Genomic DNA, 26727 nt, shown 5'->3' with positions numbered 1-26727 from the left:
AACCCTCTTGGCACTATATACAACAGCAAAATACTAGTCCTTTTTAACCCACAGTCACCTATGCAAGTTACCAAAAGGTTTTATCTACAGAATACGGAACTGTGTGTAACACATTTAAGAGGGTTGTTTTTTGATTTTTTAGCACTTAGCTTTCAGAGAAGGGTATAAAGCTCACTACACTATCCTACAAACTGTACTCCTACCAGAAAACTGTATGTTCCTTTCTATTATAAGAAATGAGCTAGGATACCCTTAAAAAAATGAAGGTTTTATCTTTGTCTGTCTTGTGTGTGTCAGGAACACCTCTCCCATAAAGATCTAGTTGCTCTTTTAAGTCTGCCTTTCATTTGTCTACTTCCTTTAGTCCCAAAGTAGTTCCCTTATACTTTTTTCAGATGCCATCTTCTTGAAGAAATTACTTCGTTGTCCATACAGGCACTCTGGTGACTGCTACAGTCAGTGCCCTACCGAGGCAGTCCCTCCGTGCTACACACTTCCATCAGGTTAAGAATTAAGAATCTACCCAGAGGGTACCCCTTCTGCATCCAAGGAAGTATTGACTGAGGTATCCATGCCTAATCAGAAGTGATCAAATACATCAGATAGAGATTTGCATAAACCCTAAGTCCATTTGTGAAAGCTCACTAGGTCCAAGAACTACACAGACAACAAATCCCACTGACCAGCTGCTTGAATTACTCCAGTACTGAGATAATTAACTTCTCTGTGTGCTCTGAAGGTTTACAGACGATTTCTAGGCATTGAGGTGGTTCAAATGTAGCTGGGAAAGGCATGGTCTTAAATTAGCTGATTACTACAAATGCCAGGATACAAACAGATATATCCAAATATTCCCTTAAGTTCACAACTACTTCTAAGCTTGGCTGATGATTGAAGTCACTCCAATATAAGCACTTCCAGAAAGCAAGGTGTTTAGATTTTCTCTCTTGTTAAACACAATAATCATCATGAACAGATTTCCATAGGAAAGAGTTTCATAGGTACCAATGAGGGCTCCAAATATGCCCATGTAGGAAATAGAAAAAGAAACACCAAAACCAGAAATTCCAAAAGCTTGCCAGTGTACTGGCAATATACATATCTAATAGCAACTGGAAACCTGTGAACAGTAAATGTTATTGCTGAAGGAAGTAAATTGTAATGCTGATGGCTATCAACAAGTCATTTGAACTTGTATGTCCCTAGTAATGAAGAAAATGCATTAAGAGAATAACATACTGATTACCTGGGGAATTACGGAAATGTGAACCATTTACCTTTTGGTTTTTATAAGGACTGAACCAAGTAATCTCAAGTGCCTTCTTGAAGGAATACTAAAACAAGTAGATTAATTAAGTAGAGTAGACATTATATCTCCAGATTTCCAGAAAGATTTAGACACTGGAATACCTGGAAATGTAATTCAAATTGGCTCAAAGAGGAGGTAGTTTTGGGATTGAAAATTGGTATGAAAACCATAAATAGAGAAACATCAGGATGAGATGTTGCATTTTTGCTAATATCCAGGACTAGAATTTTTTTTTTTACTTTTTATTTAATAAGGGAATGACATTAATGGGATTTTCAGATTTCAACTCAGGTGAGAACAAAGAGGATTTAAAAAGTATTGCAAATGCACAGAAAACACCACTATGAAAATAATTTCATAGCACTGGAGGCTAGGAAAAATGTGAGAGAATATATTTCAATATGCATTTCAAGGGGAAAAAGAGAGATGAAAATGAGCACTATTAAGATAGACTTCGGGAGGCCAAATATTCATGCTAGCATGTAATTAAAAAGAATCTTATAATTTGGAGATATTTAACTGCATCTTGGAAACAAAAGAGAAGCATTACTTCTCATGCTACTTTGGTATAAGAAAAAATGGAATAAAGTTTTCCTATAAGAAAGCAAAGCCGTGGAAAGTAGAAATTGCTCAAAGAGAGCAATAACTGGGAGTTTTAAATACTCAATTGAAGAGGAAAGTTAAAAATAATTAAATATAGATTGGTTCACACATGACTAGACTCACAGCATCCGCAAATATTTTAAGATCATAAACAAAAAGTAGAATGGCTATTCAGTATGAGACTCTCATATTAATAGCCTGAAATTAAACATGGAAAAATTGAGGCTGAGTATCAGAAAAGCTTCCTGGCAGTGAAACAAACTGGGCTCCCAGGGGAAACAATGGAATCTACATAGCTTTAAACTCTTAAAACTAGACTAGACAATAACAATCAGTGTAGGGGAATATTTTTGTATTGGCAAAAGATAGGTTTGCATGACTTGACACCGGTAGGTCACTGCCATCTCTGTTTTCCATAATTCTGTGAAGAAATATATAACACCCCCCCTGCAGACAATCACAGATCCCCAAAAAAAAGACCTATCTTCAAATGAATAGGTTTTAGTTATTCAAATGAAATTCAAAAAAATCATTCAATACATCGGGCAGAGACTGAGATCATGTCTGTTGTGCTCTACAGCTTGTTGCTGTATTAAGATAGAAAAAAAATTTATTTTAGGTGAAGTGGGATAGCCTATGTTCCGCTGATTTGATGTATTAGCTTGTAAGCTAACTATGCTGCCAAATAATACTATTATGTGTTTTGTGAATTTAAGTTGTCATGGTGACTACAGTTGGTCTATAGGTGTCTTTTTCTCATTTCAAATCTAAAGAGATATTTCTAATAAAGCCAATGGGAAAATGTTTTTAGCTTAAAGTTTAACCCTCCTGTTAAATATTTCCTCTTAATAATACACCAAAACTTTTAAAACCCTCTTGATACTCATTCCTTTCTGCACACATTGTTTTCTTTACAAACAGAACATTTTATGTTTAGTGCCAATTACTGATCTTGCTTAACTTCCATGTCAACCTGACTGATGTCAGCAAGAATGCACAGGTGTAACTGTGCACAGACCAGCAAATCCAAGTCAGCTGTAGTGAGCTGGGGTGTGCTACATACTAATAGGCCATTAAATATCATGATTATCACAATTCAGAATGTTTTAACAAGCTGCACAATTCATTGATATGCCTTTGCAGATACTTACCTTCCCAATTTAAGTCTTTGAGTTTACTTTCAAGAAACAAGCTTATCTTGTATGCCCTAAATGAGAAAAAAAAATGCCTGGAGCAAAGTCATTCTGCCTGTTATTTATGTCACAAAGAAACAAAAGTTAATATTCATTTACTGGCTAATCTTTGTAACATGGAAACGTTTTGCTTTCCAAAATTAGGTGGTTGATTCAGGGTGAGTTATAAAAACCTCCTGTTTGTTTGAGAAACAAATCTGAGCTGGCAAAATATTTAAAGCAGTGTTCAGCAACTATCATGAAACAGGATTACAGAAAAAACAAATCACATAACAGGAATATATATTCCTTAAAAGGAAAAAAGTTATTTAATAAGAAAGAGCTTTACATTCTGAGGACAATTAGGAGGTAGAGTGTTGTTGCAATACGGTGATTTTCTACCTTTTAAAACTGTTGTAATTAACTCTGACATATTAAAATAGTATTACTGGTGGAAAAAGTAATAGTGAGAAAGTGCTAATAAATCCAAGGAAAACATGATACTTATTTGTGAAGCAGAAGGTTTGATGGCTCTGTAGTTAAGAAAGCCTTGTGGCTTTTAGAGCTCTGTTTATATTTCCAATACACTATGCAAACTTGCTTCAGCTAAAAAAACATGCAGGAATGAAACCAGGGGAACAGGCTATACTGTGAACAACAGTTCTGTGATACAGCCACTACAGGGTCATGTATGGCCTGAATGGCCAAGAACTGTGCAGTCATCTTCCAGATTTCTTTTTCTGTACACCTCTCTGCACAGGACAACATAAACTTAGCCTGTCATTCAGGGGTGAAAGTAGAATTTAAGTGGTAATAGGCCTACTTCTGACCCTAATTTCACTGCAAACTGGCATTTCAGAGTTCTCGGCATGAGTAAATACACAAGGGGAGTTAAATTAGTGATGCAGAACTGATAAAGCTTATCTACAGGGACCAATCCTTGAGATAATTTCCTAGCCTTTACTATTAAAAATACAGTGCATCTATGAAAATTATTGACTATAATGATTAATCTGGTATATCAGGGCCAACATTTGCACAATTGTTTTACATAGAACTGGTCTCTATCGTTTCTAACAGACTTAATTTCAGATTTCACCAAATGAGGGTAAAATGAGTGATATCCAGTGCAGTGACAATACTATATTCTCTTGTCATCCACATGGGTCCCTTCAGTTGCTTCAGAAGGGACCCTGTAGGGTGGACACAAGGTGAGTCACTCCTGAAGGAAATGAAAGCACTCTTCGCAACCCAGGTAAACACAAAATGGAACGGAGTTTTCCCAGCTCACCTGCCTAGACTGACTCACCTCTTGGCTACTGCTGCATCCTGCTGTGACCGGGAGGGGAAGGAAACAAAAGCCAAGAAGACCTCGGTGTGGTGTAGGTGTAGCCTGAGACTTTACTCTTAATAGCACTGCAAGGTGTTATTCCAGTCTCCGTGGAATAACATAAATAAAATAGGCTGTTTCTTACCAAAGTTATGCCTATAACAGCACACAGACAGGCTGTGTTTTTCTAAGCACAGCATGATCCCTAATTACGTCACAGGGAAGAAGCTCACTCACAGGTAAGAAGCTCACTTGGCATCCTCAGTGTGTGTGTGTGTGTGCGTGTGTATGCATATAACGAAGGTCCCATGAATGTTGCGACCAAATAGTTGTTTTCTTTTGGGGAATTATGTACCTTCCAAATTTGTATGACAACAAAACAATACACTAAGAAACTGGGAGGTGTTTCTGGCTTATGGGCCACCCAGTTTGATACCTCATCATTTTCACATTTACCCATTACAGCAAGCTTGCATATAGTCTCAGAAGTCTGCTTACTTCCAGCAACAGGTCCAAATTACTGTAGTTTTTTTGTTCAGTTCTTCTTTACACAAGGACTCAGAGAGGAGATGCCAATAAGTTTAGATACAGTCAGATACTGTATCTTGAAAGGAAACACAACACTTTGAAGAGGCCTTTGCACAAGGTCATACCTAACGTCAGAATGAGAAAACAGTGCATTAGCTGAGTAATCTTTGTGATCTCAGTAGAGGAAAACTTGCCAGTGAATGTTTTTAATGCTAGTCTTGACATGTTTCTTTTCCGTACCTATATTTGTATAAAGATTGTTTAACTAAACATTAGAGTCCTGAGATGTGCTCACATGCAGGACTGCCTCTGTGTGTGCTGTAGTTTAGACTAGCTACTAAGCCATTTCTGCCAGGAAAATAAAAGGTAACACTAAGAAATATAGTAGATTGACAAAGTTGTGGCAAAAGAGAAATCGATAGATAGATAAACTGTAAGGAAAAAACCACTAATATTAACAGAACATAAAAAACTTTAAGCAGAGCAATAAGACTTAAAATATGGACAGAAAGCTCATTAAAATCAATGTGATCAAAGGGACACTTACAGCGAAGTTTATATAAATTATGTAAGAAACAGCAGAAGGAGGCTGTCGTACAAATTTTCCTATAAGAAGTCTTTTTTAGTATCTGAACCATCTGAACCCAGTGGCAGGAGGAGAGGGTGTTTTGAAGTACAGGCAAATCTACAAGTAAATCTGCTTCTTTATCCATTTTGTAACTTTCTCGTCTATTCTGGGAAAATTTCAAAACTGCTGACAGGCCCAGCATGGAAAATCATTACTTAGTACACTTTCCCATGCAGCTGTTTTCTTACCTGTGCATGCACTAATGATCAAACAGAGTTCTTGCCCACACTTCTTTGAAGAGGGTTGCATAGCACTAGAGGCAAGTTGGTAATGTTATATGAGTTATTTGCAATCTTGCACCCTTCATGAGCAAATATTAGCTTAAACATAAAAAGAAGAAAGGTAGTGGAATTAAAATCTTCAGAAAACATTAACTCAAAAAATATCTACTTTTAAAATTGTCATAATGTTGTTCATAATGCTGTGACTGATATTATTTCTAAAAGCGTATCTGAAGACACAATCAACACTTGAAAACCTCAATAACAAATCAACAACTGAACATAAACACCCATGTTTAATGCAGAATAAGAAGTAAAGAAGAGAGTTTCAGGCATGTTTTCAGGATAATCAATTCTTAGGTCACAACCTTAGTCCAGACATGGTAACACTTAGAGATAGCAAAGCCCACACTCCACACCTGTTCATTCACTATTTTTTGAGTACTGAGCAATCAGCAGCTTTAAATGAAACTATAATTCTACTGAAGTGCTACTTTGAACTCACAAAATGAATGTTTTTCTCTCCTTTTTCAGAATATATCAGAATCCCAGGGGACCCTGGGCACACTCAAATCTGAATAATAAACAAAATATAAAGATGCTGAGGAACAGCCGAGGCTTCAAAAGCTTTGTGATTTCTCTATAATATGCAGTTTCACAGAATTAGATACATCAGTCAATCAAACCCTTTTTATAGAATGTGGTTTAAGAATACTTCACTGGAAAGAAGGAAAATTAAATATTTTATATATATATCAAAAAGTAATATGATCTAAACAAACTGAGGGCTGATCATGAGTTCTGTGTCAGATGGAAATTAATTCCTGGAATACAAGGCTAAAATGTCATAAGAACATATTCCTTTTCTATTAGATTTTTTAAAGAAATCCAAGTTCCCCTTTTTCATTAAACAGAAACTGTACTGAATCAATTTTATGAATAATTGTACTCTACTTTCACAGCAACTAAATAATAAGGAGTTTATATATTATGGCAGACATATTTTACACAGATGAGAATGGAAGACTAACAGTCAAGAAAAATAACAGAGAAAAGGTTACAAAAGGAATTTTCCCATGAGCTTTTTGCTCCCTGCATGCTATAAACCTTCTCATCTGAGAAAACTCAGATGGTCACATCATACCAAAAATTACCAAGTGAAGTGGGGGTAGGATAGTGACTTTGCCAAGCAAAGACACTGTTTGTGCTCTCTTGTTCCTCTGAAGGCAGTACTGGGTTCGCATAGTAAAACAGACTTTAGAGGTTTTCCTTGCAGTAACTACTGAGAAAGAAGAAAGAACTTTATGAACTCATACAGAGAGAAGCATAACTAAAACTAATACTAAAAACAGAATCAAGTATTTCTTCTCATTTTTCTGATTCATATATTCCCTGAGAATGCATGATATTTTCATTGTTTAGCAGAAGTCCCTGGGTATATTTTATGTTCTTTTTTTTCCTTCTCTTTAACAGCAAATTTTTAATACCTTTTTGGCATGACCAGAACAGATTGTGGAAATATTTAATAGCACTGGTTTATGTTTCACTTTGTTCTATTTCTACAAAGGTTTTAGGGAAAAAAAAAAAAAAAAAAAAGGAGGAATGTTTGCTTCTGCAGCAAAAATAAACAGGTAACTGGTGTTTTATGAAAGCTGTGCATGGCAGGAGTTCAGTTGTAAGGTATCAAAAGAGAAAAACTTGGCTCAAAAAATGGGCCAGCATTTCAACTTTCTGCTTTCTGGACTAACTGCACTATATTGTACATGGAGCTGTCAGGGAGAAAGCAATCTGAATACATGCTGAAATTGTGCTGGCATCAAAATTAAGATGTTTTTCTCTTTATTTTTTTTTCATATGCATGTAAATAAAGCCCAGAATATATGAGGACTTTTGATGTGCTTTACCAAGCAGATTCTTACTCAGCTTCTTGCAGCAGGTGTAGCTCTAATTCTTTTGACAATGTTGAATTTTTGCCCTGAGCTTCAGGTCTGCAGGAACCAGGAATCTCATAGACAAATCGCTAACAAAAGCACCCTGGAGAACAATGTGACTATCTTGGAAAGTCCCCTAGCATAGCTGCTTTGGAATTTCAAACCCAACCCAGCTGGCAGAGAGGAGCTGTGAAGACAGAGTCCCTCTCTGTGCTGGACAGAATCCCCTGGGGACTGTGCTTAACAATGCTAGCAAGCTAAAAACGCAGTCTATTAGAACAAAAATTTGAGATAAATTTGAGATAAAACTTCATGAAGCCAGTAAAAGATACAATGCAGATGACAAAATGATCTCTCTGTCACATTTCAAGTACCAGGGAACCTGAGAACTATTTTACAGTAAAATCACTAGGATTTGGTTCACATGGAAAACATAATTTTGCCTAGCTTTAGAAATAGCTTTACTTTTCTGCCTAAAATAAGTGAAAATACTTAAAAAAAAAAAAGTATTAGCCTGGGAAAACTATCTAGCCTGGTTTGCCCAGGTTACAAATGAAGGAAACAGGTCTTTATAACCAAAGTACAAAGTTTCAGGAAACTTTCACCCAACTGCATTTTGCAATTTCTATTACTTCTACTACATTTATAACTTTATTGTCTTTATTTCCCACTTGAATTGTATTATTGCCCAGAGGCCTGTCTGCATGTAAAAGTTTATTCTCCTTCTGAAATACTCATTCCCCCCCACCTAGCAGTGAGCTGCATTAGCACTGAACACAGCACAGCCACAGTATTTGGCTCCTATTAAGCCTGCAGATGGGGCACCATTATGTTAGCAGATTATGACTTCCCATTCAAGAAATGGCATTCAAAGGATATAAATTTGTTTAAAGTTAAGATATTTTTCATTTCCCTTGAAACACTATTTTATTACAACTTGTTTTCCTGTGCTATTCCAGCTCATATTCACATTAGCGGCTTGTTTCTATAAACGGTCTCCAGCTTGCTAAATTTTTATTGCTGAATATTTTGATTAGGAGACAGAGTATCTCATCTCTAAAGCAGAATAGAAACAATAGCTTGTATACTCTTTAAATGAGACTAAGTTTCCCTGTCCACGTCAATCAGTTTATCACACCAGAAATTACTGTACTTTGCATAACGTTTCATAGGTATTGAAAAAGAAGCACCTTACTTATATCTATGCAGCACTTAAAACTCATGGATAAAAAATTTTCCAGGAAAAGATAAATTTATACTACTTTGCATATAAGAAACTATTTTTATACATTTACATTTTCACTTACCCTTTCAAAAAATCACTTTACCCAAGGTCAGATACTGTCAAAGATTTCCATACTGGGACTCCAGCTTAAAAAACTGAAGTGTTTTGAGATGCCCATCTCCAAAAGGGCAATAAAAAGGGATGTTATTTATTTGTGTTGAGAGTTGTTAAAAAGAACAAAAGGTCTGAAAAGAAAGACTACAGACATTCCTAGCCAATTCTATACGTAACTCCAGAGAGAGATTACTTATTTTAATTATGACTTGACACATTTTAAATTAAAATGCAGTGATAAAAATAATCTATGATTCTCCATAATATATATATGTATATAAATTTCAAGTTCTGAACATGTTCTCAATGTCTTTACAGTTTCTTTGTAAAGCTACTTTTCCCACTTTTATTTACTGCCAGGGACACAAATTTCTGTAGGAGTTACTGAGGGGTAGGCAGTAGAGGTTTATTTTGGAACGAAATGTGAAATATATTCAATAGCCAGAAGGTCCTCACAGAAATCACCAGTCAGCTTCCTCTGCTGTTCCTAGAGTATGACTCTAACAGAGATAATCCTAGAGGTCTCCAGGATCAGATGAGGGCTCAGCAAGTAACTCCTTTATATGAACATAGTTACTGATCTATATTTAATTTTCTGTAGGATCATTCTTTTCACTCATGGTCAACAGGGTACCACTTCTATACCTTGATAATGTCCTACCTTATGGCTATCCACGTGTTTATAATCAAATATATACAAAGAGTGCTATGCCTATGAACATTTCTTTACTTGCCTCCAGGGGATCTGTCAAGATTAAGAAAAAATTTTAAAACCTCAGAGTTCCTATGTCTTCCAGGTTTTCATTCCGAAAGCTTATTGGCTCTCTCATATCTTCCTCTTCACATCTTGTATCTGATGCCAGTATTAGATACTGAAACATTTTTCAATTTTTCTTGAAATTCATTGTTATACAAACAATTTTAAAGAAACATTTTCAAAATCCTTAAGGAACACTTTTCCTTTGCACCTTTGAAAATCTCATATTCACACAGCTCAGTAGAAATATAGTACCAAAATGTCTGAAATAAGCCAAATATTCTCTAAGTAGAAAATGGAAAGAACTCCTAAAAATTAGTAAGTGCATTTTACACAAAATGAAGTGCACATTTCTAAACCTGATTTATGAATTCCTAACAATGGCTTTTAACTTTTATCTTGCAGATTTATAACTTTTTCTTATCCTAAAAGGTAACTTTACTTTCCAATATCTATGATTTTGTTGGTTTCTGCTCAAATTAGGAACACTTTTAAATTAAAGTCTTAAATATCAAAACTTCATTGACAAATTTTAAATTACACAAAATAGACCTCTGTTATAAGATTTCAAGGAGGCAAACCTCTTGTTGCTAAAACTGCAAGTCAGTAGTCAAGTTTAATGACCACTTTGGAGAAAAGAAAGACTGTCAGAATTTTGCCTAGCCTTAATTTACATCTTGAACATTGAACAAATTAAAAACAAATAAACAAACAAAACCACAAATCCCTCTTCCTACAGTTGACAGCAGGTTTATCTAGCTAGAGCTAAAAAAATTAAATCTATAATTTTGAAGCTGCAGTAATCTGCTTCATAATGTCAGAGAGAAATTTGGGATCAAAGACAGTTTTATTTACCATGAAACATTGTTTGCATACTTTTTAAAAACATATGTCAAACAAAACATGTTGCTATTTGGACATGATGTTGCACACATGGTATTTCTTGATGCAATTTGGGTCTGTCTGGTCAGATTTCAGGTTTGGCAATACTGGAACATTCTGGATTTTCAAAAAATTTTAATGAAATTGGTAGAATGGTAGTCCTTGTAAAAGCTTTTTATTACTTTGTCAGAAGCATTTCTTATGGATTCATATCATTGATATGAATAGCTAATATCTATAGCTGACATACTGGAATATAGTCCACAGGAATTGGTGCCTGTGTTACTAAGCTGAGTAGGTGCTTGGACTTTCCACACCAATGGAGTAAGACTGCTCCACGAGTCCAGTAAAGGGCCACAAGATGACTAAGGGACTGAAGCATTTCTCTTGCAAGGACAAATGCAGAGCCTCCTTAATATTTGTGATATTGTGTTCCCAACTGCCACTTAATGATGAAGATCTGACTTTTAATATCCTTACCATTACACTGGAATCTTTAAATTGTAAAGGTTCATATTTTTTCTGCAGCAAAACTGTAGTCCTCAAAGAACTCCCCCAAATGCTGAAGAATGCCTGACACGTGTTGCAATGGATGTGACAATCTACTGAATCCCCACAAAGTGTCTTCAGTGATGTTCTGTTCACAAGCTGAGCATCATTATTAAAGGACTTGAAACTCCCTCGGGCCCTCATGAAATTAATCTGTGAAGGGTGTTTGGGTGTTGGAGCTTACAGAACAATTACATTTGGACTTTTACATATGGAAGAAATTAAAACTACTTCTTGTTTAGAATTTTTGCTCACTGCTTCTTCTACCAGAAAGTCCAGTAGAGGACAAATAAAGAGCTACTCACATGAAGGCCCACACTAATGACAAGCTGCCCTCTTGGAGATTGGTGGTAAAGAATCCGTTTGCTTGCGAACGGAATTTTACCATGTCCAAGAAAGAATTCTTCACTGGTGGGTAAAGCTATTCATCTAGGCACAGCTGTGTGCAATACATCCAACACTGTAAGGATTTTCCTGGAGAGCTTCCACATAGATGTCAAGCAACTTTTCTCATAAGATTTTTGGAAGGATTTTTAATCATCTAGGATAAAAGATGGCTGGTTCAGCTGGTGCTGACAAATATACTGACATCTGCTATACCTCCTCCTGAAAATTCTTTTCTGAGGAAACCAGATCAGTAACAGACTGAGCAATAGGAGAAATAAATATATCTTTCATGGTCTTTGTGGTGAAACCTTATGGAGTTTTGAGGTATCCCACTTCAAGAGCTGAAGTCCAGATAGAAGGATCCCTGTAAGCAGGAAATTAAGAATGTCTCTTGCAGGGAACTTCAGAGAGACAGGATCCATGTGGTGTGAAGTGTAAAATCTCTCTGTTGCCTTCCAAATCTGATGAGTATTGCAAAAAACCTTTGGAGATCCTTTGGAGGGTACCAAGGTAGGCACCAAGAAACTACATAAGAGAGTCCAAAATCACTGGGTGCGTTTTTCAAATTGGTGTTGATTGTCACATGGTGTTAGAAGGCTGGATAATAAAGTCACAGAACCACAGAATATTCCTAGTTGGAAGGGACCCCACAAGGATCATCAAATCCATCTCTTAAGTGAATGGCCCACAAGGAAATCAAACCCACTACCTTGGTGTTATTAGAACCATGCTCAGTAGGAATTATTTGTTGATAAGTATCTGCTTTTAATTAATAAATTATTTTTAATTGCAATTTTAATTACTACAATCTGATAGAAAATTCACATAATTGAAATGACAGAAGATTTCATAAAGTACTTAGAACAATCAATGCAGTTTAAATCACACTTGATCATTAAAGTCTGCAGTTGTTCAAATCCTCCCTCTGTCTGATATATGGAAGGGGTCTCTATTATGGAAGTATCCTAATTGTCATGCCATAATATAATCACAAAGTGAATCTTCAGTCACTCCTTTGCTGAGTAGTGAAACAACCACTGAGCTAAGTCCGAAAATAGTTATTTAACCCAGTGACTGAGACATTAGCATGGGAGCCATAAGCTGGAATTTGTTTCTACCCTAGTAGATACTGAATTTAAGTGGTAAAATACAAAAAGAAGATACTATGAGTCCAAGCCCAGAATACCTTCTGATTCAGTGATTAGGTAATTTAAATTAGGTCAAATCATTTGAATTGAGTCATTTTGTTTGAGTGAATAAATGTAATAACTTTTTTTTTTGGTTAAGCTTTCAAATAAACAGATAAAGATACATATACACATGTAATCTTGCAGAAGTATCATGAGGGATACCAGACAAACATGAGTCATCTGAATATTGTACTTAAAAGAAGTAAAGTACAGTTTTGGACACATAACAAGAGAATCTTAAGTAGATGTAGAAGTGATACACCTCTGTGTTTGGTCCTGGTGAGATCAGCATTGGAACAACACAGTCCAACCAGATGTTCATAATTCAAGGAAGATTTTGAAAACTGGCTATACTACAGGATAGAAAAGCCATGAATATAAGGGAACCAAGGCCTTACAGTAAAATTTCTGGAGTTATATATGTATAAACATATATAAATAGAGCCTGTTTAAAGAGTTCCTAGTACAGAGATTACAATGTCTAAGGGGCAAAAACTTAAAAAGACTTGTATTTCAATCTAGCAAGGTTACAGAAGTGGATAAATCAAGCTTAAATCAGAGGAAAGAATACCAGAGCTGTCTATACAATGAAAATAATTACACATTAAAATAATTCACACATTAAAATAATTTACAAAAAGTATAGTAGAATCTTTATCACTGATCATTCTACCTTTTTCCTCCCTAAAAAAAATTATCTAATAAATGTTACTGGATTCAAAGCAGATATTTTTTTCTGAGTAACTATATGTACTCTACTAGCATGATGTTAAGATAGGTAAATAGAGTAATCCCTTTTTATTTGTAAAACCCATTATTGCATAAATTAAACCAAAGCAGTATTTATTTATAAATAAATTAATATCCAATCATTTAACCATTTCTAACTGTCATTTGCCTGTTTTGTTCACTTGTAAATTTCTACATAAAAGAGGATCTGAAAGAATTGATTTTTGCTCTTGGAGCAGTGAAAAATTCCTAAAGCCATTTCTCATTTTTTTAAATTATTGCATACTGTGAAACTGTAATATTCAGATTCCTTCTGCAATATATCATCTGATATTGAAGCACTGGGACATGTATATGATAAGGCAACATTAACAATAGTGTACTATTTCTCAATTGATCTTCACAAAGAGCAGCATCAGTTTTGAGAGATATGTAGCATCTGTCTCAACAGCTGAACTAAAGCTTCTGTAGAGCTACGTGATAGAGCTTTAAAATTAAACTATTAGCATTAAAGGAATGTTGTCTTGCAAACTGAATCAACAACCATTGTATATACCATGCTTACTCAAACTTTTGACTGTATGCTCTTTTAAAGAGAAAAATTTTGTGAATACGTTCAGGTTGCTGACATTTTCTTTACATTCTAACTTCTCACAAATGTGATCCTTTTTTATGTAAATGCTATGTGATCATCACTCCATGTACTGCAGGTATTTAATGTTTTCTTTTCCATTAGTAGGAGAATTAAAGTAAAAATAACCCTGTGTTGAAACCAAATCGGCGTTGGATAAAATGTTTATTTACCGTGCATTAACTAGTACTGTGAAACCCTAAGTGTCAAGTACAGTGCTTTCTTATCTGCAGTTTCCTTGATTTCCTTAGACTTACAATGACTACTAATGGACACAATTATTTGCAGGACCACATTTTTACTTAACTCCACATTTTTACTTAACTAAAGAAACACCATCAAAGGATAATCAGGAAAAAATATGGCTATAATGAAATCAATCCCTTTTACCAAACCAGTTTGCAAGTTTCTATAAGTGCATACTTGACAGTCTCAGAAGGCCACTTCACTTGGAAGTTTCAAACATCTGTGCTGCAGCCTACAAAATACATTAAAGGATCTGTTCAGGACCCACACAACATCTTGGGACAGTGATGATAGCAATCCAATTAATCCAGTCACTCTATATTCTATGAATATTCACTATATAAAATAAGGAGAGTTTTATACATGAACACCTCCCCCCTTCTTATTTTAAACAAACACTTGTAGAACAGCAGGTGTGCTTTTAAACATCTAAACATGAAGAAATTTAATGTATGTAATCCACACTGTCTGTCTATTGGTTTGTATTTCACTTAATTTCATAAGACACCTCTCTAGAGAATCTTCAGCATGGTTAATTAATTTTGCTTTCATTCCTGAATTTATGCACAGCTTCTTTGCTAGCACAATAGATACAAATTTGCATCTGGTGTGTTAGCCCATGCTAAGCTGAGCTGGAGTCACATTCCATCATTAAATGAGAGGTGGTAACTCATGGCTTTATTGCCCATGTGAGCAGTTGTTCCAGTGCCAAGTCAAACACTAATTTCAACCTCCTTTGACAATTATTTAAACTAATTTATTTGACTGCACTATAATGAAGCAGAAGTTACTGCTACTGGGCTTCCTCTGGGAGATGATTCTCAACAGCAGAGACACAGTAAACCCCCATGTAGTCTTCCCAGTCTTTTGACTAGAGACCTGGCTCTACCCTTTTGCTTACACTCAGTACTGCAGCCCTGATATACTTTCTCCACCCAGTAGGTGAGCTTTAATACATACTAATTTGCAACGGGTGCTATAAGGTATGGTTAGGCACTGCTACAGTCTTCAGGTCATACGAATATGGCTGTGTAGTAGTAATCTAATGAAGCTGGGAGATAAACTGAATTGGCCTGCTAAATTCATCTACTGATAACAATAACAGAAGCAGGTCTTTCCATTGCTATTTCAGATGCTACAGAGGAGAAAAATCACAGTGGGTGGAAAGTAAAACGAGGACAACACCACTATCTCCTCTTCAGTCTGCGTCTGGTGAGTCTTGGCCCATAAAATCATCTTGACACGGGGGACATCCACCCTGATGTTGATAACCAGACTCTGTATTCCTGCCAAAGAAAGCTGCACGGATGTACCACTCAATCTGGGAAATGTCTGCCAAGGAAGTCCCTCCATAGTTCAGGAGAGCAGCAGGAGAGCATGTTTTGAACATGAAATTTCCTGGAACAATGGGCTTCATAAACAAGATGAATATGAAGCATGGAGTGAGGAAATTAGCTAACTAGTGAAGACTGCACTTAGATCAGCAGCCACATAAGACCAGCCACTGCCTACTCACACATCAGACAGTGTTCTGGTTTCACTGCAAGTCCTCTATCCACCAAGATCCCAGATCCTCTATTAAGAGAGGTGTTTCCTGCTGGTGAGAAAATTCACACCTCACTCTTCTGCTAGGAGGAGTCAGCGCAAGATGTCAAAAATGTTCTTCTGCCCGGGGCACGTGATCAATTCTCGCTTGCTGCTGTTCACCCTTGGTCACTGATGGCGCTGCCAGACACAATCCTCAGAACCATGAAGCAATCAGCAGCACAGTAAGCATTCTAAGTCCTACTAAAGTCTCAGAAGAGATAAATAAATATGCAGACAAATGGCATCAGGCAAAATGACTGGAAATCTACAGAGCCTTTGGGAAGATGTAGCTTTATTAAATGACTACCACAGAGACCAGACGAAGCAAATTAACAGAATATTACCAAGATGAGGAAGTACAGAAAATGCCAAAAGCACAGAAAGATAATGAGACAAGAGCTCTGAGGGTTTTTTGGGTGAAATAATAAGGCAGAGCACATAAATTATATAGGAAGGACAATTGTTTCAAGAAGTAGAAATATTCACAGAAGGAGAGGGATAAGGGGCCAATATTTCAGTTTTATGCACAATAATAAAAATATGACAGGAAAGTGCAAAAAAATTCTACTTAAAATGTTGAAATCTTTGGAGGTTACAGGCACAGGAAAAGGAAGGAAAAAGGAAGGAGCAGAAGAAATACAGTACGAATGGGAATTAAATCAGAGAGGCTGAGGCATAAAACGAATGAAACCAGCATGGACTCACATAGGTAAAGCCTGATGAATTTCACTGTTATATGCTTAAGGAACTAACTGAATCTTGCTCTCAGTCATTAGAGCTTCACAAACTAATAGAGAGGGTTTGTTAGAGGGCTGAGGAAAGGCACATAGTACCTATCTTTGAGGAGATAAAGAAGAACATGGGAAAGATATCTGTCCATTTACTTGAGATTCACTGAAAGAAACAAATCTCATAGTTAATAAATCCATTCATAAGAGCATACATGTTTAAAAATAATCAAATACAGCCAAAATGAATTTGTCCAAAGCAAATCATGTCTAAATGTTTTTATTTTTTTCTTTGCTTAACTAAGTGGTCTAATGTGTAAGGAGGAAGTGCTTATGGAATATATTGACTTTAATAAATTCTTTCATGTTGTCCTAATGAGACACTCTCATAAAAAATGAAAGTAAATACAACTTTGATGGAATTACCTAAGATGAGGATATGTCTGGTTGAATAAATAATTAACAATGTTTCACTGCTAAAGAAGGAGCACATTTCAAACTGTGTACCATAAGACACCAGCTCACATATTCTCTTATATAAAGAAATAAAGCTCAGTGGTAAGATATTGTGGAAGTCACCAGAATGGATAAAGCTGCAAGCACCTAGGAGGTTAGGTAAATATTTCATTTGGAGTAATGCACCTTACTACACAATATAACATCTAATACATATAATTGAAAAATGTTATAGAAAGAAGATGGAGACAATTGATAAAACAGAAGCAATGCAGAAAACAATGTGGAAACTATACTGAAAATGATAACATGAGTAAGGATGGATGATAACACAAAAATGCAAGTCTTGATAAGGTGATTTTAAAGAGATTTCTGTATACAATAAGACATTTTTCCAATAACTAGGCCCTAAATAATTTGTGGCTGGAATAATCCATCTATTTGGAGGAATCACAGTTTGAACAAAGATGTGGATATACCACAGACTGAAAAGGAAAACAATAATAAACCCTAGAAATTTAAGAAACACCACCTGGAGGGCAAAATTCATAGAATGGAATCATAGAATAACCTGAGTTGGAAGGGACCCACAAGGATCATCATGTCTAACTCCTGATTCTGCACAGGACAACTCCAAAAATCACTCCATATGCCTGAAAGCATTGTGCAAACACCTCTTGAACTCAGAAAGGCTTGGTGCTGTGACCACTTCCCTGGAGAACCTGTTCCAGTGCCCAACTACCCCCTGGGTGAAGAACCTCTTTCTAATATCCAACCTAAACCTCCCCTGACACAACTTCAGGCCATTCCCTCAGGTCCTGTCTCTGGTCACCACAGAGAAAAGATCAGTGCCTGCCCCTCCTCTTCCCCTCACGAGGAAGTTGTAACTGCAATGAGGTCTCCCCTCAGCCTCCTTCAGGTTGAACAGACCAAGTGCCCTCCTTTGGACACTGTCTAACAGCTTAATATCTTTCCTATATTATGGTGCCCAAAACTGCCACAATATTCAAGGTGAGGTAGTCCCAGAGCAGAGTGGGACAATCCGCTCTCTCAGCCCACTGGTGATGCTTTGCCTGATGCCACTCAGGACATGGTTGGCCCTCCTGGCTGCCAGGGCACTGCTGACTAATGCTCAACTTGCCATTGACCAGGACCCCCAGGTCCCTTTTCATGGGGCTGCTCTCCAGCCTCTCATCCCCCAATCTGTGCATTCATCCAGGGCTGCCTTGCGCCCAGTGCAGATTATTAAAGAACTAGATTAGTTTTCTCAGGCAAAGAGATGACTGAAAGTCAGAGAGGTACACTATGAAAAAGTTCTTACTGAGAAGTTGATGAGAAGCTATTCCTCCATAAACTTAGGAAATTAACTTTTCAAACAGGGTATGTTTTTACAGCATGTCTCATTGTAGTGCACAGATATTGGGAGAATATGCAGAGAAGCTGAGTCAGGACGTGGAAGCAGTCGGGAGCAGAATGGAATTTAGAGTGTGCCAAGGCACAGATCTCAGGATTCCTAAGAAAACCTTTACACAGTCTGGTTTTACATCAGGTAATAGAATCATTAAAGCTGTTTTTCACATTCCAAGAGGATGGAATGTAAAAAGGGAGACCTGGTAACACAACAGTACATTTTAATTTAGGCCCTGAAGGGGCAATCATTCTGGCTAGATCAGTCTTGCTGAAAATTGTTTAAAATCTATATGCACTCTTATAGGAACTCAGTAATTTGTTTCTATTCAAAAGAACAGCAAAATACTGTTAATTATTTAGAAACAACGTCATGGTTATTCTGTTACAATATTAATTTAATTTTAATTTCTATGAAACATAATACCGAAATCCTTTCTCCAGCATTAAGCTATTAATTCAGTTCACAACAATGTTTAAACAATTACCTGTAATTGACCATTATCAATAGAGAAGGTTAGTGCAACACATTAGTTCTACACCAATGCATTTTACCTGTTTTACATAACACAAAAGTTCTAGTCTGTGTCTATCCAAAGCTGCAAGAAAACATTACTAGTTTGCAGATGAGATGTTAACAGGACCTGTTATTCTGGTGGTGAAAGCTAGATTTTCTAGAGTTAAGGAGTTAATAATTTAAGGCAGATTAGCTCAGCACAAACTGCTTCACGGTTGGTGCCACCAGGAAATCAAACTAATCAAACAAACATTTACCTATAAAGTCTATAAAAATCACCATGACATGGCAAGTGCAACACTCTTTAAGGTCTGAACCTGGACTGGAAACCTTTGAGCTTCAACATGCAGAATGGCCAAACACAAGAATAGAATCATAGAATCAAATAATCATTTGGGTTGGAAAAGACCTTTAAGATCATCGAGTCTAACTGCAAACCTAACACTACCAAGTCCCACTAAATCATGTCCCTAATTGCCACCTAAGTTCAGAACTAGACTTAATTTCTCTGTGTTGGGCAACATTTCAAATACCAGATGAAGGTCTGGATGAAAGCTGTATTTCTGGTGATCAGTAAACTGCTTTACTTAATTTTTGTAAACTGAAAAAACCCACAACCCCAGCAGAATCTGCTTCATGAGTGGATTTTTCAGATCCCTTAAAGTACCTTAAATAGTCAGGCATTTCTAACAATGAGAAATACAACAAAGCTCACTCATGCCAGTTGGAAAATGACTCAACAACTGATCTTGTAATGTTTATTGAATTCATCATTAACCTTGTAAAAGTTTGCTTGGGAGTAGTACAAAACAGCACACCAACAGTGTCCCAAGAAGACCATCAGGCCAACATTAAATATTTAATATACTTCACTGGTGTCACTATCTGTAGTCTACCTACAGATAACATGAAGTAATTGCCACAATTACTTCATGTTTTAGTGTATTAAGGGATAAGTAAGCACGTAAAACTGCAAATGACCATATTCTCATTAATTTCTTTGTCAGCTCACCACCTGCTTATCTTTACATTTCCACATTACTCAGTCTGTTACCCATTCTCTTCCTCTTTTAATTTTGCTTTAACTTATTTATTTTCCTCTTTTCCTTTTCTGTCTTCTTTTTTTTTTGCTTCACATTATTTCTGTAAAGTTTCTCATCATCCTCCCTTTCTCAATTCCAAAAATTCCTATCCAGCTTCTGTGTGTTCCTCTGCCACTAAAGTCACTCAGTTTTGTATGGGTGTATATATTTACATATTCACCACAATCAACACCAAGTTCAATTCTGACACTGATATCCTTTATTTAAAAATCTGAATCTTCATCTGCAGCTCTGAGCATCCATCTAGAGCAAAAGGGCCAGATAACAGCATGAGTGTAAATAATGTGTGAGGATGGGATACACAAATCTCTCTGAAAGGGTGCTTTCACAAAACTCTTTACATTAAAGAGGAAAATAACCATCAGCCACATTAAAGATTATGAATTATGAAGAGACTTCTGACTTGGAAAAAAGGTATAGATGAAGTACAGAAATTTGAGGTAGCAGGGAGAGACCTTGGAATGGAAGTAGCAACGCTCAAAACCTTTTTGACAGTCGCAGAAGTTACCATCCAGTCATCCCAAGCCCTGCCTTGGTGCAAGCTTGTGGGGCACCTCAGTGGCTCCCAAGGCAGCAGTGGGCACACACAGCACTGGAGAAACCATGTCTCCATTGCAAGGTTTGTGGAGGTAAGGGGATGAGATTTTTCAGACTTAATTCACAATGTAAACGTACCCTAACTTGCTTACTCCGTGCCCCATCATCTGACTTGTCCCCTTTTCTATGTCCCCTCTGACTCAAAATCACCAGCTATTTCTTCACTTTCCCAAAACCCAGGTCTCTTCCCCTCCCACTACCAGTATGCAGTTATCACCTCAATTTAAAGCCAGCAAGCCTTGACTCCTCCTCAATTTGTAACTATAAACTGATCTTCACTTTCAGCATCAGCTACATGCCTGACTTTCCCTCTCCTTAACTCACTGAACATCCATCCATAGCCATCCCCCTGAGTTATCTTCACCTTCTGATGACATTACTAATATTTTTCCCTTTTTATTAATCTATTATCAAAGTGCACTAACAGTCTCTATCAGTACACCACTTAGCATAAAAGGGTCTCAGTCTGGACCAACCTTACTAAGCAGTAACAGCACAAAAACTAGTAACAGACAATGTTGGATTTACTCTTATTATGGTAAAGCATAATAATATATAATAGCATAATGATTTAGAAATATCCATGCTCAGAATGCACCTCTTATAGTAATTTACTATGGATAAAATTTTTACAAATATTTCATCAATAAATCATATTTCCATGATTTTCAATTTCTTTGCTTGCTCATCCAACATTCCTGGTTTATGTCTCCTAGTATTATAGTCATAATTTCAAAGCTTAAGGATGAAGCAATGGAAAATATTTCTTTTTCTAAATTTCCATGCACATATCTTGTTAAAAATAAAAATTTTCTTAAGTCTCCACAACACAACATAATGCCTTGCAGAAACATACAGGGAAGATGAAAGTGAGTTATGTTTGATACAAGAAGAAAATCTACATTTGTCTGGTTAGTTTTATATTGGATAGGCTAATTTTACCCTGAGATCACAATACATAAATGAAAAGCCAAGATTTTATTAACATGTAGCTACAAATTTATGTATACTAGTTAAGATGTTAATTAAGGGTAACATAACTGAACTGCTTGTATTAGTCAAGTAATTATTTCTAAATGATCCTGTATTATTCATGAAGCCCTTTGTATTCACCCCTCTTTCCTGCTGAATTTCAGGTTTCCACTGTCTGAATAAAAACAGATTGACAAAAAAGAATATAAAGTCAAGTGGTACCAATTTAAATGTAGTGTTGCAATGGCCAACTAAGTTCTTATCAGAGAACGTACCAACAAATTCATTTTTGCACACTAGTAGCTGAGTTAAGAAAATCACAAGTTTATGCCAATGCAGCCTACACAGTTGTCTATAAAGGTGACCCAAATTCACATTTTTAAAACAACTTTAAAATGATTCTTGAGTGGATAACTCAGAAAATAATTTGGTATAATAGTTTCAAAATTTTATGGAAACTATTTCTCAGTCCTTATTTCGGTTTTGCTGTTTCTTCATGATTTTGTCATTATTGTCTCATAAGGAAGCACAGTCATGTCAGAAAGTTTGAAATATTTAAAATATAAATTCTTTTTAATGTCTTGCCAATTCCTGTTTTCACCTTCAGATTAATTTGAAAAGTAAATCATATAATTATTATTCTTACGTGGGTAGACAGTTTCTATCACTTTTTTCTATTATGTGCATTCAAATGTACATAAAAGGAGAATTTTTGAAGAATTAAAATGAATGCTTGCAAGTGTAAGCTTGTTTAATGGAAAATTAAACTTTTCAGAAGTTGAGATTCCCATAGTATCCAGTAATAAACAGAATATTTTTTTGGATTGTTTTTTACTGTTCTCCCTTGGTTTGGAAAACTATTTGAAATTACATTATCCAATAGGTCCTTAAGGGTGAGCCAAAACATAATAAACACAGAATGTACTGAAATACTAAGTCTACAACAGGAAAAAAAAAAAAAAAAAAGAAATCTTTTAAATGTCATGTCTTCCTGACATACTCTGTTCTCATTCTCCTATTTACTTCTTCGATCTGCCTCCAGAATAATTTAACTACACTCCAGAATAAACTATACTTTCATTCTTGACTTTTCAGAGAAAGGTAGAAGAAAAAAAATTTCCTCACCAGGGAAAAAATTCATTCAGCCTCAGATCTCAAATTCAGTTTCTTTGCTGTCTCTTGACCTTCTTGTTTTCCAGGATGTCCAAGAGAGTCACTGTCTGCTTTTGAAATTTCTCTGGTACCTTCTTCATTGCTCTCTCCTTTTGAAGCAGTACTACCACAAAGCCAGGTAACAGCTGTGTGGTTACTGCTCATCACTCCTGCTTCTTCAGGGACAACAGAAGTTACACTCTTTCCTTCTTAACTCTTCTGAAAAGCAACCAGCTACACATCATCTGCTGCTGCTCATCTGCTTCTGTCTGAAACACTGCCTCCTTCTGCTCCCAGTTGAGGCATAACCTGACTTTCCTGAGATTGTTCTTCCAAACCATGCAAATGACACTTTTATTCCTTATGGAATTAAACTAAAATAATCCTTGTGGATGATACTGTTGATCTCTGAATGCACATCAATTCTCACTTTAATGTTTCCTCTTCAGATGGCTACAATCAAAGTTAGTGTTAAACAAGTTGGTGTTAAAGGAGTTCTTGATTAAGTAGGAACAAAGTAAAGGGACAGTTGTTAGAAAAGGCTTAAGATACGTAGGCAATACTGGTTTTCTTATAGTCTGTTCCCATATAAAACAAAATGCATTTCACCTAAATAAACAAACATGCCTTCATTAATGAACTGTCTTAAGTCAGGAAGTTTAGTAGACCAAAATCCACAAAAAAAAAAAAAAAAAAAAGCAGCAATCATTCCTGTCCATCAAAACCTTTTGGTTTCCGCTATTGAAAGCCCCAGAACAAATGGTCCTTTTCATAAGTCTGTTCTTAAAACCAGTAAGGATTTCCCCCATTACAGGTGGGGGATCTAGTAATCTAGCATTACTGGCATGGACATAAACATTCTTCTAATTTCCCATCTCAATCTGGTTATGGCCAAGCTACCTCTGTCATAAACCATACTATGCTATAACACAGTACCAATTCATTTAATTCATTTAATTAAGGTTGTTCTCGCTAAAATTTCTAAAATGTACTTATTCACTTTCTTCTGGTATGATTAATGCATTGAATACTAACATATGCAAGGCTGTTCAAACATATCTGAACAGTTTTAAGTTACAAAAGCAACTGTAAGACACTTCCTTTTCTTTTGCATTTCTAACATGCTTGGTTCTGCCTCCTTTCAATCTTTCTATTGAATAAATGTGTACCATCTATCTGAAAACTGGATTCTCCCTGTTTTTCCCCCTACTGTCTCTCCTGCCTTCTTAATTAACAAAATACCACCTGCTGTCCATTTTTTTTATATATTGCTTTACATTTTATCTTTCTTTCCACTATCTTCTAGAAGTGTCATAGCTGTCAAAACCAGTGTATTTTATTAGCCTGAATTTCTAAGAACTTTTCACGTGCTTCATAACGTTCTGGATACTTCTCAAAAATGTCTTCCCTTATTGTTTTGATCAAATTCCCTTTTCATAGCTTCTCATCAGGGTAGGAGCACACGCTCCTGTCCTCTCAGTACTCCTACTGAAGTCCAATTTTTTATTATTGCTTTTTTACACCAACCTTTCTCAACGGCATTTATAAGTCAGCTCTTCTAAGGTACTGCCATTTTTAAAAAAATATTGATTCTTTAAATCAGCAAAACTATGTAATATTTTGGGCCATTTACCCATCAGTGTAAGCCATTAAAACCACAGAGGAAGAAGTAGAAGGAAGCACATAGGCAGAAAATTCCTTTAGCAACCTCACTAACAGGATGGTCATGACTATGAACTATGTGTAGCTTTGCAGAAGTTGCAGCAAACTTTGCCATTAGGGCAAGGGGCAATCAAGAAACAGACTGATCTCAGGGTCTTCTTGTGACACTGTGTTTTTATATTCCAGCCTCTTCATAGAGCAAGAAGCAAAGGACAACTGCATCTTCTCTTCCTTGCCCACCTTCCTCCTACACCACAGGAATAAATTGTCATTCATTAAATTAATATGCTACATTAATTTACAATTAAGTTATCACTAGCAAAAATTAAATATAATGTATATGCAGCGTAATTGCAGTGTGCAATTCAACATAAACACCTCAAAATTCCCTATACATCTGCTTATTCCCTACATAATTTATAAAGATGATAATAATTTGGAGACACTTGAAGGCCTCTACAAATAAAGGGAGAAAACACCCTTTTTTGAAAAAAAAAAACTTCTAAGCAGCTAAAATCTGCTACTTTCCAGGCTGCCCACAGGCATATAATTTTTTTCTTGTTTACTGAGTAAGTTGCTTCCTCTTCATATGTTATTATGATGTGGTACCTTTTCTACAGACACAAATTGAAAAGGTGTCAACAGATTCTATACCCATGCCGTTTCTATATTTTATTATTATTTACTCTATTTATTATTAAAACTCAAAAGTTATTGATATGGATTATTCTTTACCACAAATTACAGTAGTATAAAGATTTTCTGGAAATTAGGTCTTTGTAAACTTTTACAATATACTGTACACTATATAATAGCTCTGTGGTGGTGAAGTTATCATGCTGGAATAGTAGGCCATGCCAGTAGATTACAGTAAGCAATAGCATTTAGGTTTTAGAGCTGATTTTAGTATCAAATAAAATAATTAATCAGCTATATATATATTTTAAAGGACTAGAAGCAAGAGACCAAAGGACTGGACTGGGTCATTTTCTTAGTAAAGGAGAATTCAAAGCTACAGAGAGATCCAGTCAAGTTACTTGTGTTAATACAATATTGATACATATCCATTAATATACATTTCTTAACAAAGATACTGGAACAACAGCAACAATACAATAACCTCTTATGCAGCCACCATAGAGAAGATAACAACAGAGCTCCTGGAGGAGCAGGAAAACTAATGTTTTTCACCCTTATTCTTTCTCCGGCTTTCAGCACCATAACCCCTTATTTTCCTACTCCTACTGCTCTAAGGGAGAACCCTTGATCCAAAATTGCATGAAACCACAGAAAATGGGCAGAACAAAGGAGAGGTATTTTGAAAGTAATGCATTAATATTTTTTAAACACACTAAGAGCCTTAAATCAAAGACATTATACAGCAAAGACAAATTCTTTGTTATTATCCAGCTGTCATTGATCTGGAAATCTTAAAGCCCACGGGTTTCTTGAACTAATTCCAGGCTTTCCTGGATCCTACCAAGGCAGAGATACTCAAAGAACAACTTGTCTTCTGACACTTTCATCCTTTTGCTTCCATTCACAGACAAGACCAGGAAGACCAAAATAATACAACCCAACCCATTCCCTAAAGACTGAAGCAGAGTGCAGAAAAATGTTAGCTTCAGTATAACCTTTGATTAATCACTGTGTAGATTCTTATGTTAACAGAATTCATAGAAATTTGAAACTAAAACACCTATTATGTCATCCAATCTAAGCAGTTGGCAGAGAAGGACTTGTTCTTTAAAGTATATTTTGGATGGTTTTATTCAGTTCAATTTTAAATGTAGGAGCTATGCAGCTCCCACTGCTTTCTTTGAGAAAGTTGATTTATTTATTGTTTGAATTAATTTCACCATCTCTAGTCATAGCAAATACGCTCAAGATACTGTTCTTAATAAAAATATGGAATGTCCTCAGCAATTTATGTTAGCTTTAAAACAGCCAGTGAATATCCAAGCTACAAGTTCTGTTGAAATATATCTTTGCATATAGCAGACTCTTCTTTTGATATTAATGAATGCAGGAATCTCTAAGTACTTGGCAGTCATTTCTGATGCAATTAAAAAATTTTATCCAAATTGATGTGCTTTAATAATCAGTAAAATGTA

The 26727-nt window shown here is 35.9% G+C and overlaps 1 protein-coding gene across 8 annotated transcripts in view; it reads right to left on the bottom strand.

The window, feature by feature from the left end:
* PDE1A (phosphodiesterase 1A) overlaps nt 1–26727 on the bottom strand; it is a 203194-nt gene that overhangs the window by 84665 nt on the left and 91802 nt on the right. The window contains exon 1 of one of the 8 annotated variants that reach the window (XM_032693800.1): nt 5759–5781. The exons of the other annotated variants lie outside the window; for them this stretch is intronic. Within the exon in view, the coding sequence (XP_032549691.1) occupies nt 5759–5766 (8 nt within the window). The 5' untranslated portion in view covers nt 5767–5781. Of the gene's footprint in view, nt 1–5758; nt 5782–26727 lie in introns of those variants that run through there. 8 annotated transcript variants of the gene reach the window in all.

The sequence above is a fragment of the Chiroxiphia lanceolata genome, chromosome 7 (genome assembly GCF_009829145.1).
Source record: "Chiroxiphia lanceolata isolate bChiLan1 chromosome 7, bChiLan1.pri, whole genome shotgun sequence".
Classification (NCBI taxonomy): Eukaryota; Metazoa; Chordata; class Aves; order Passeriformes; family Pipridae; genus Chiroxiphia; species Chiroxiphia lanceolata.
This window is presented reverse-complemented; position numbering and strand designations above follow the sequence as displayed.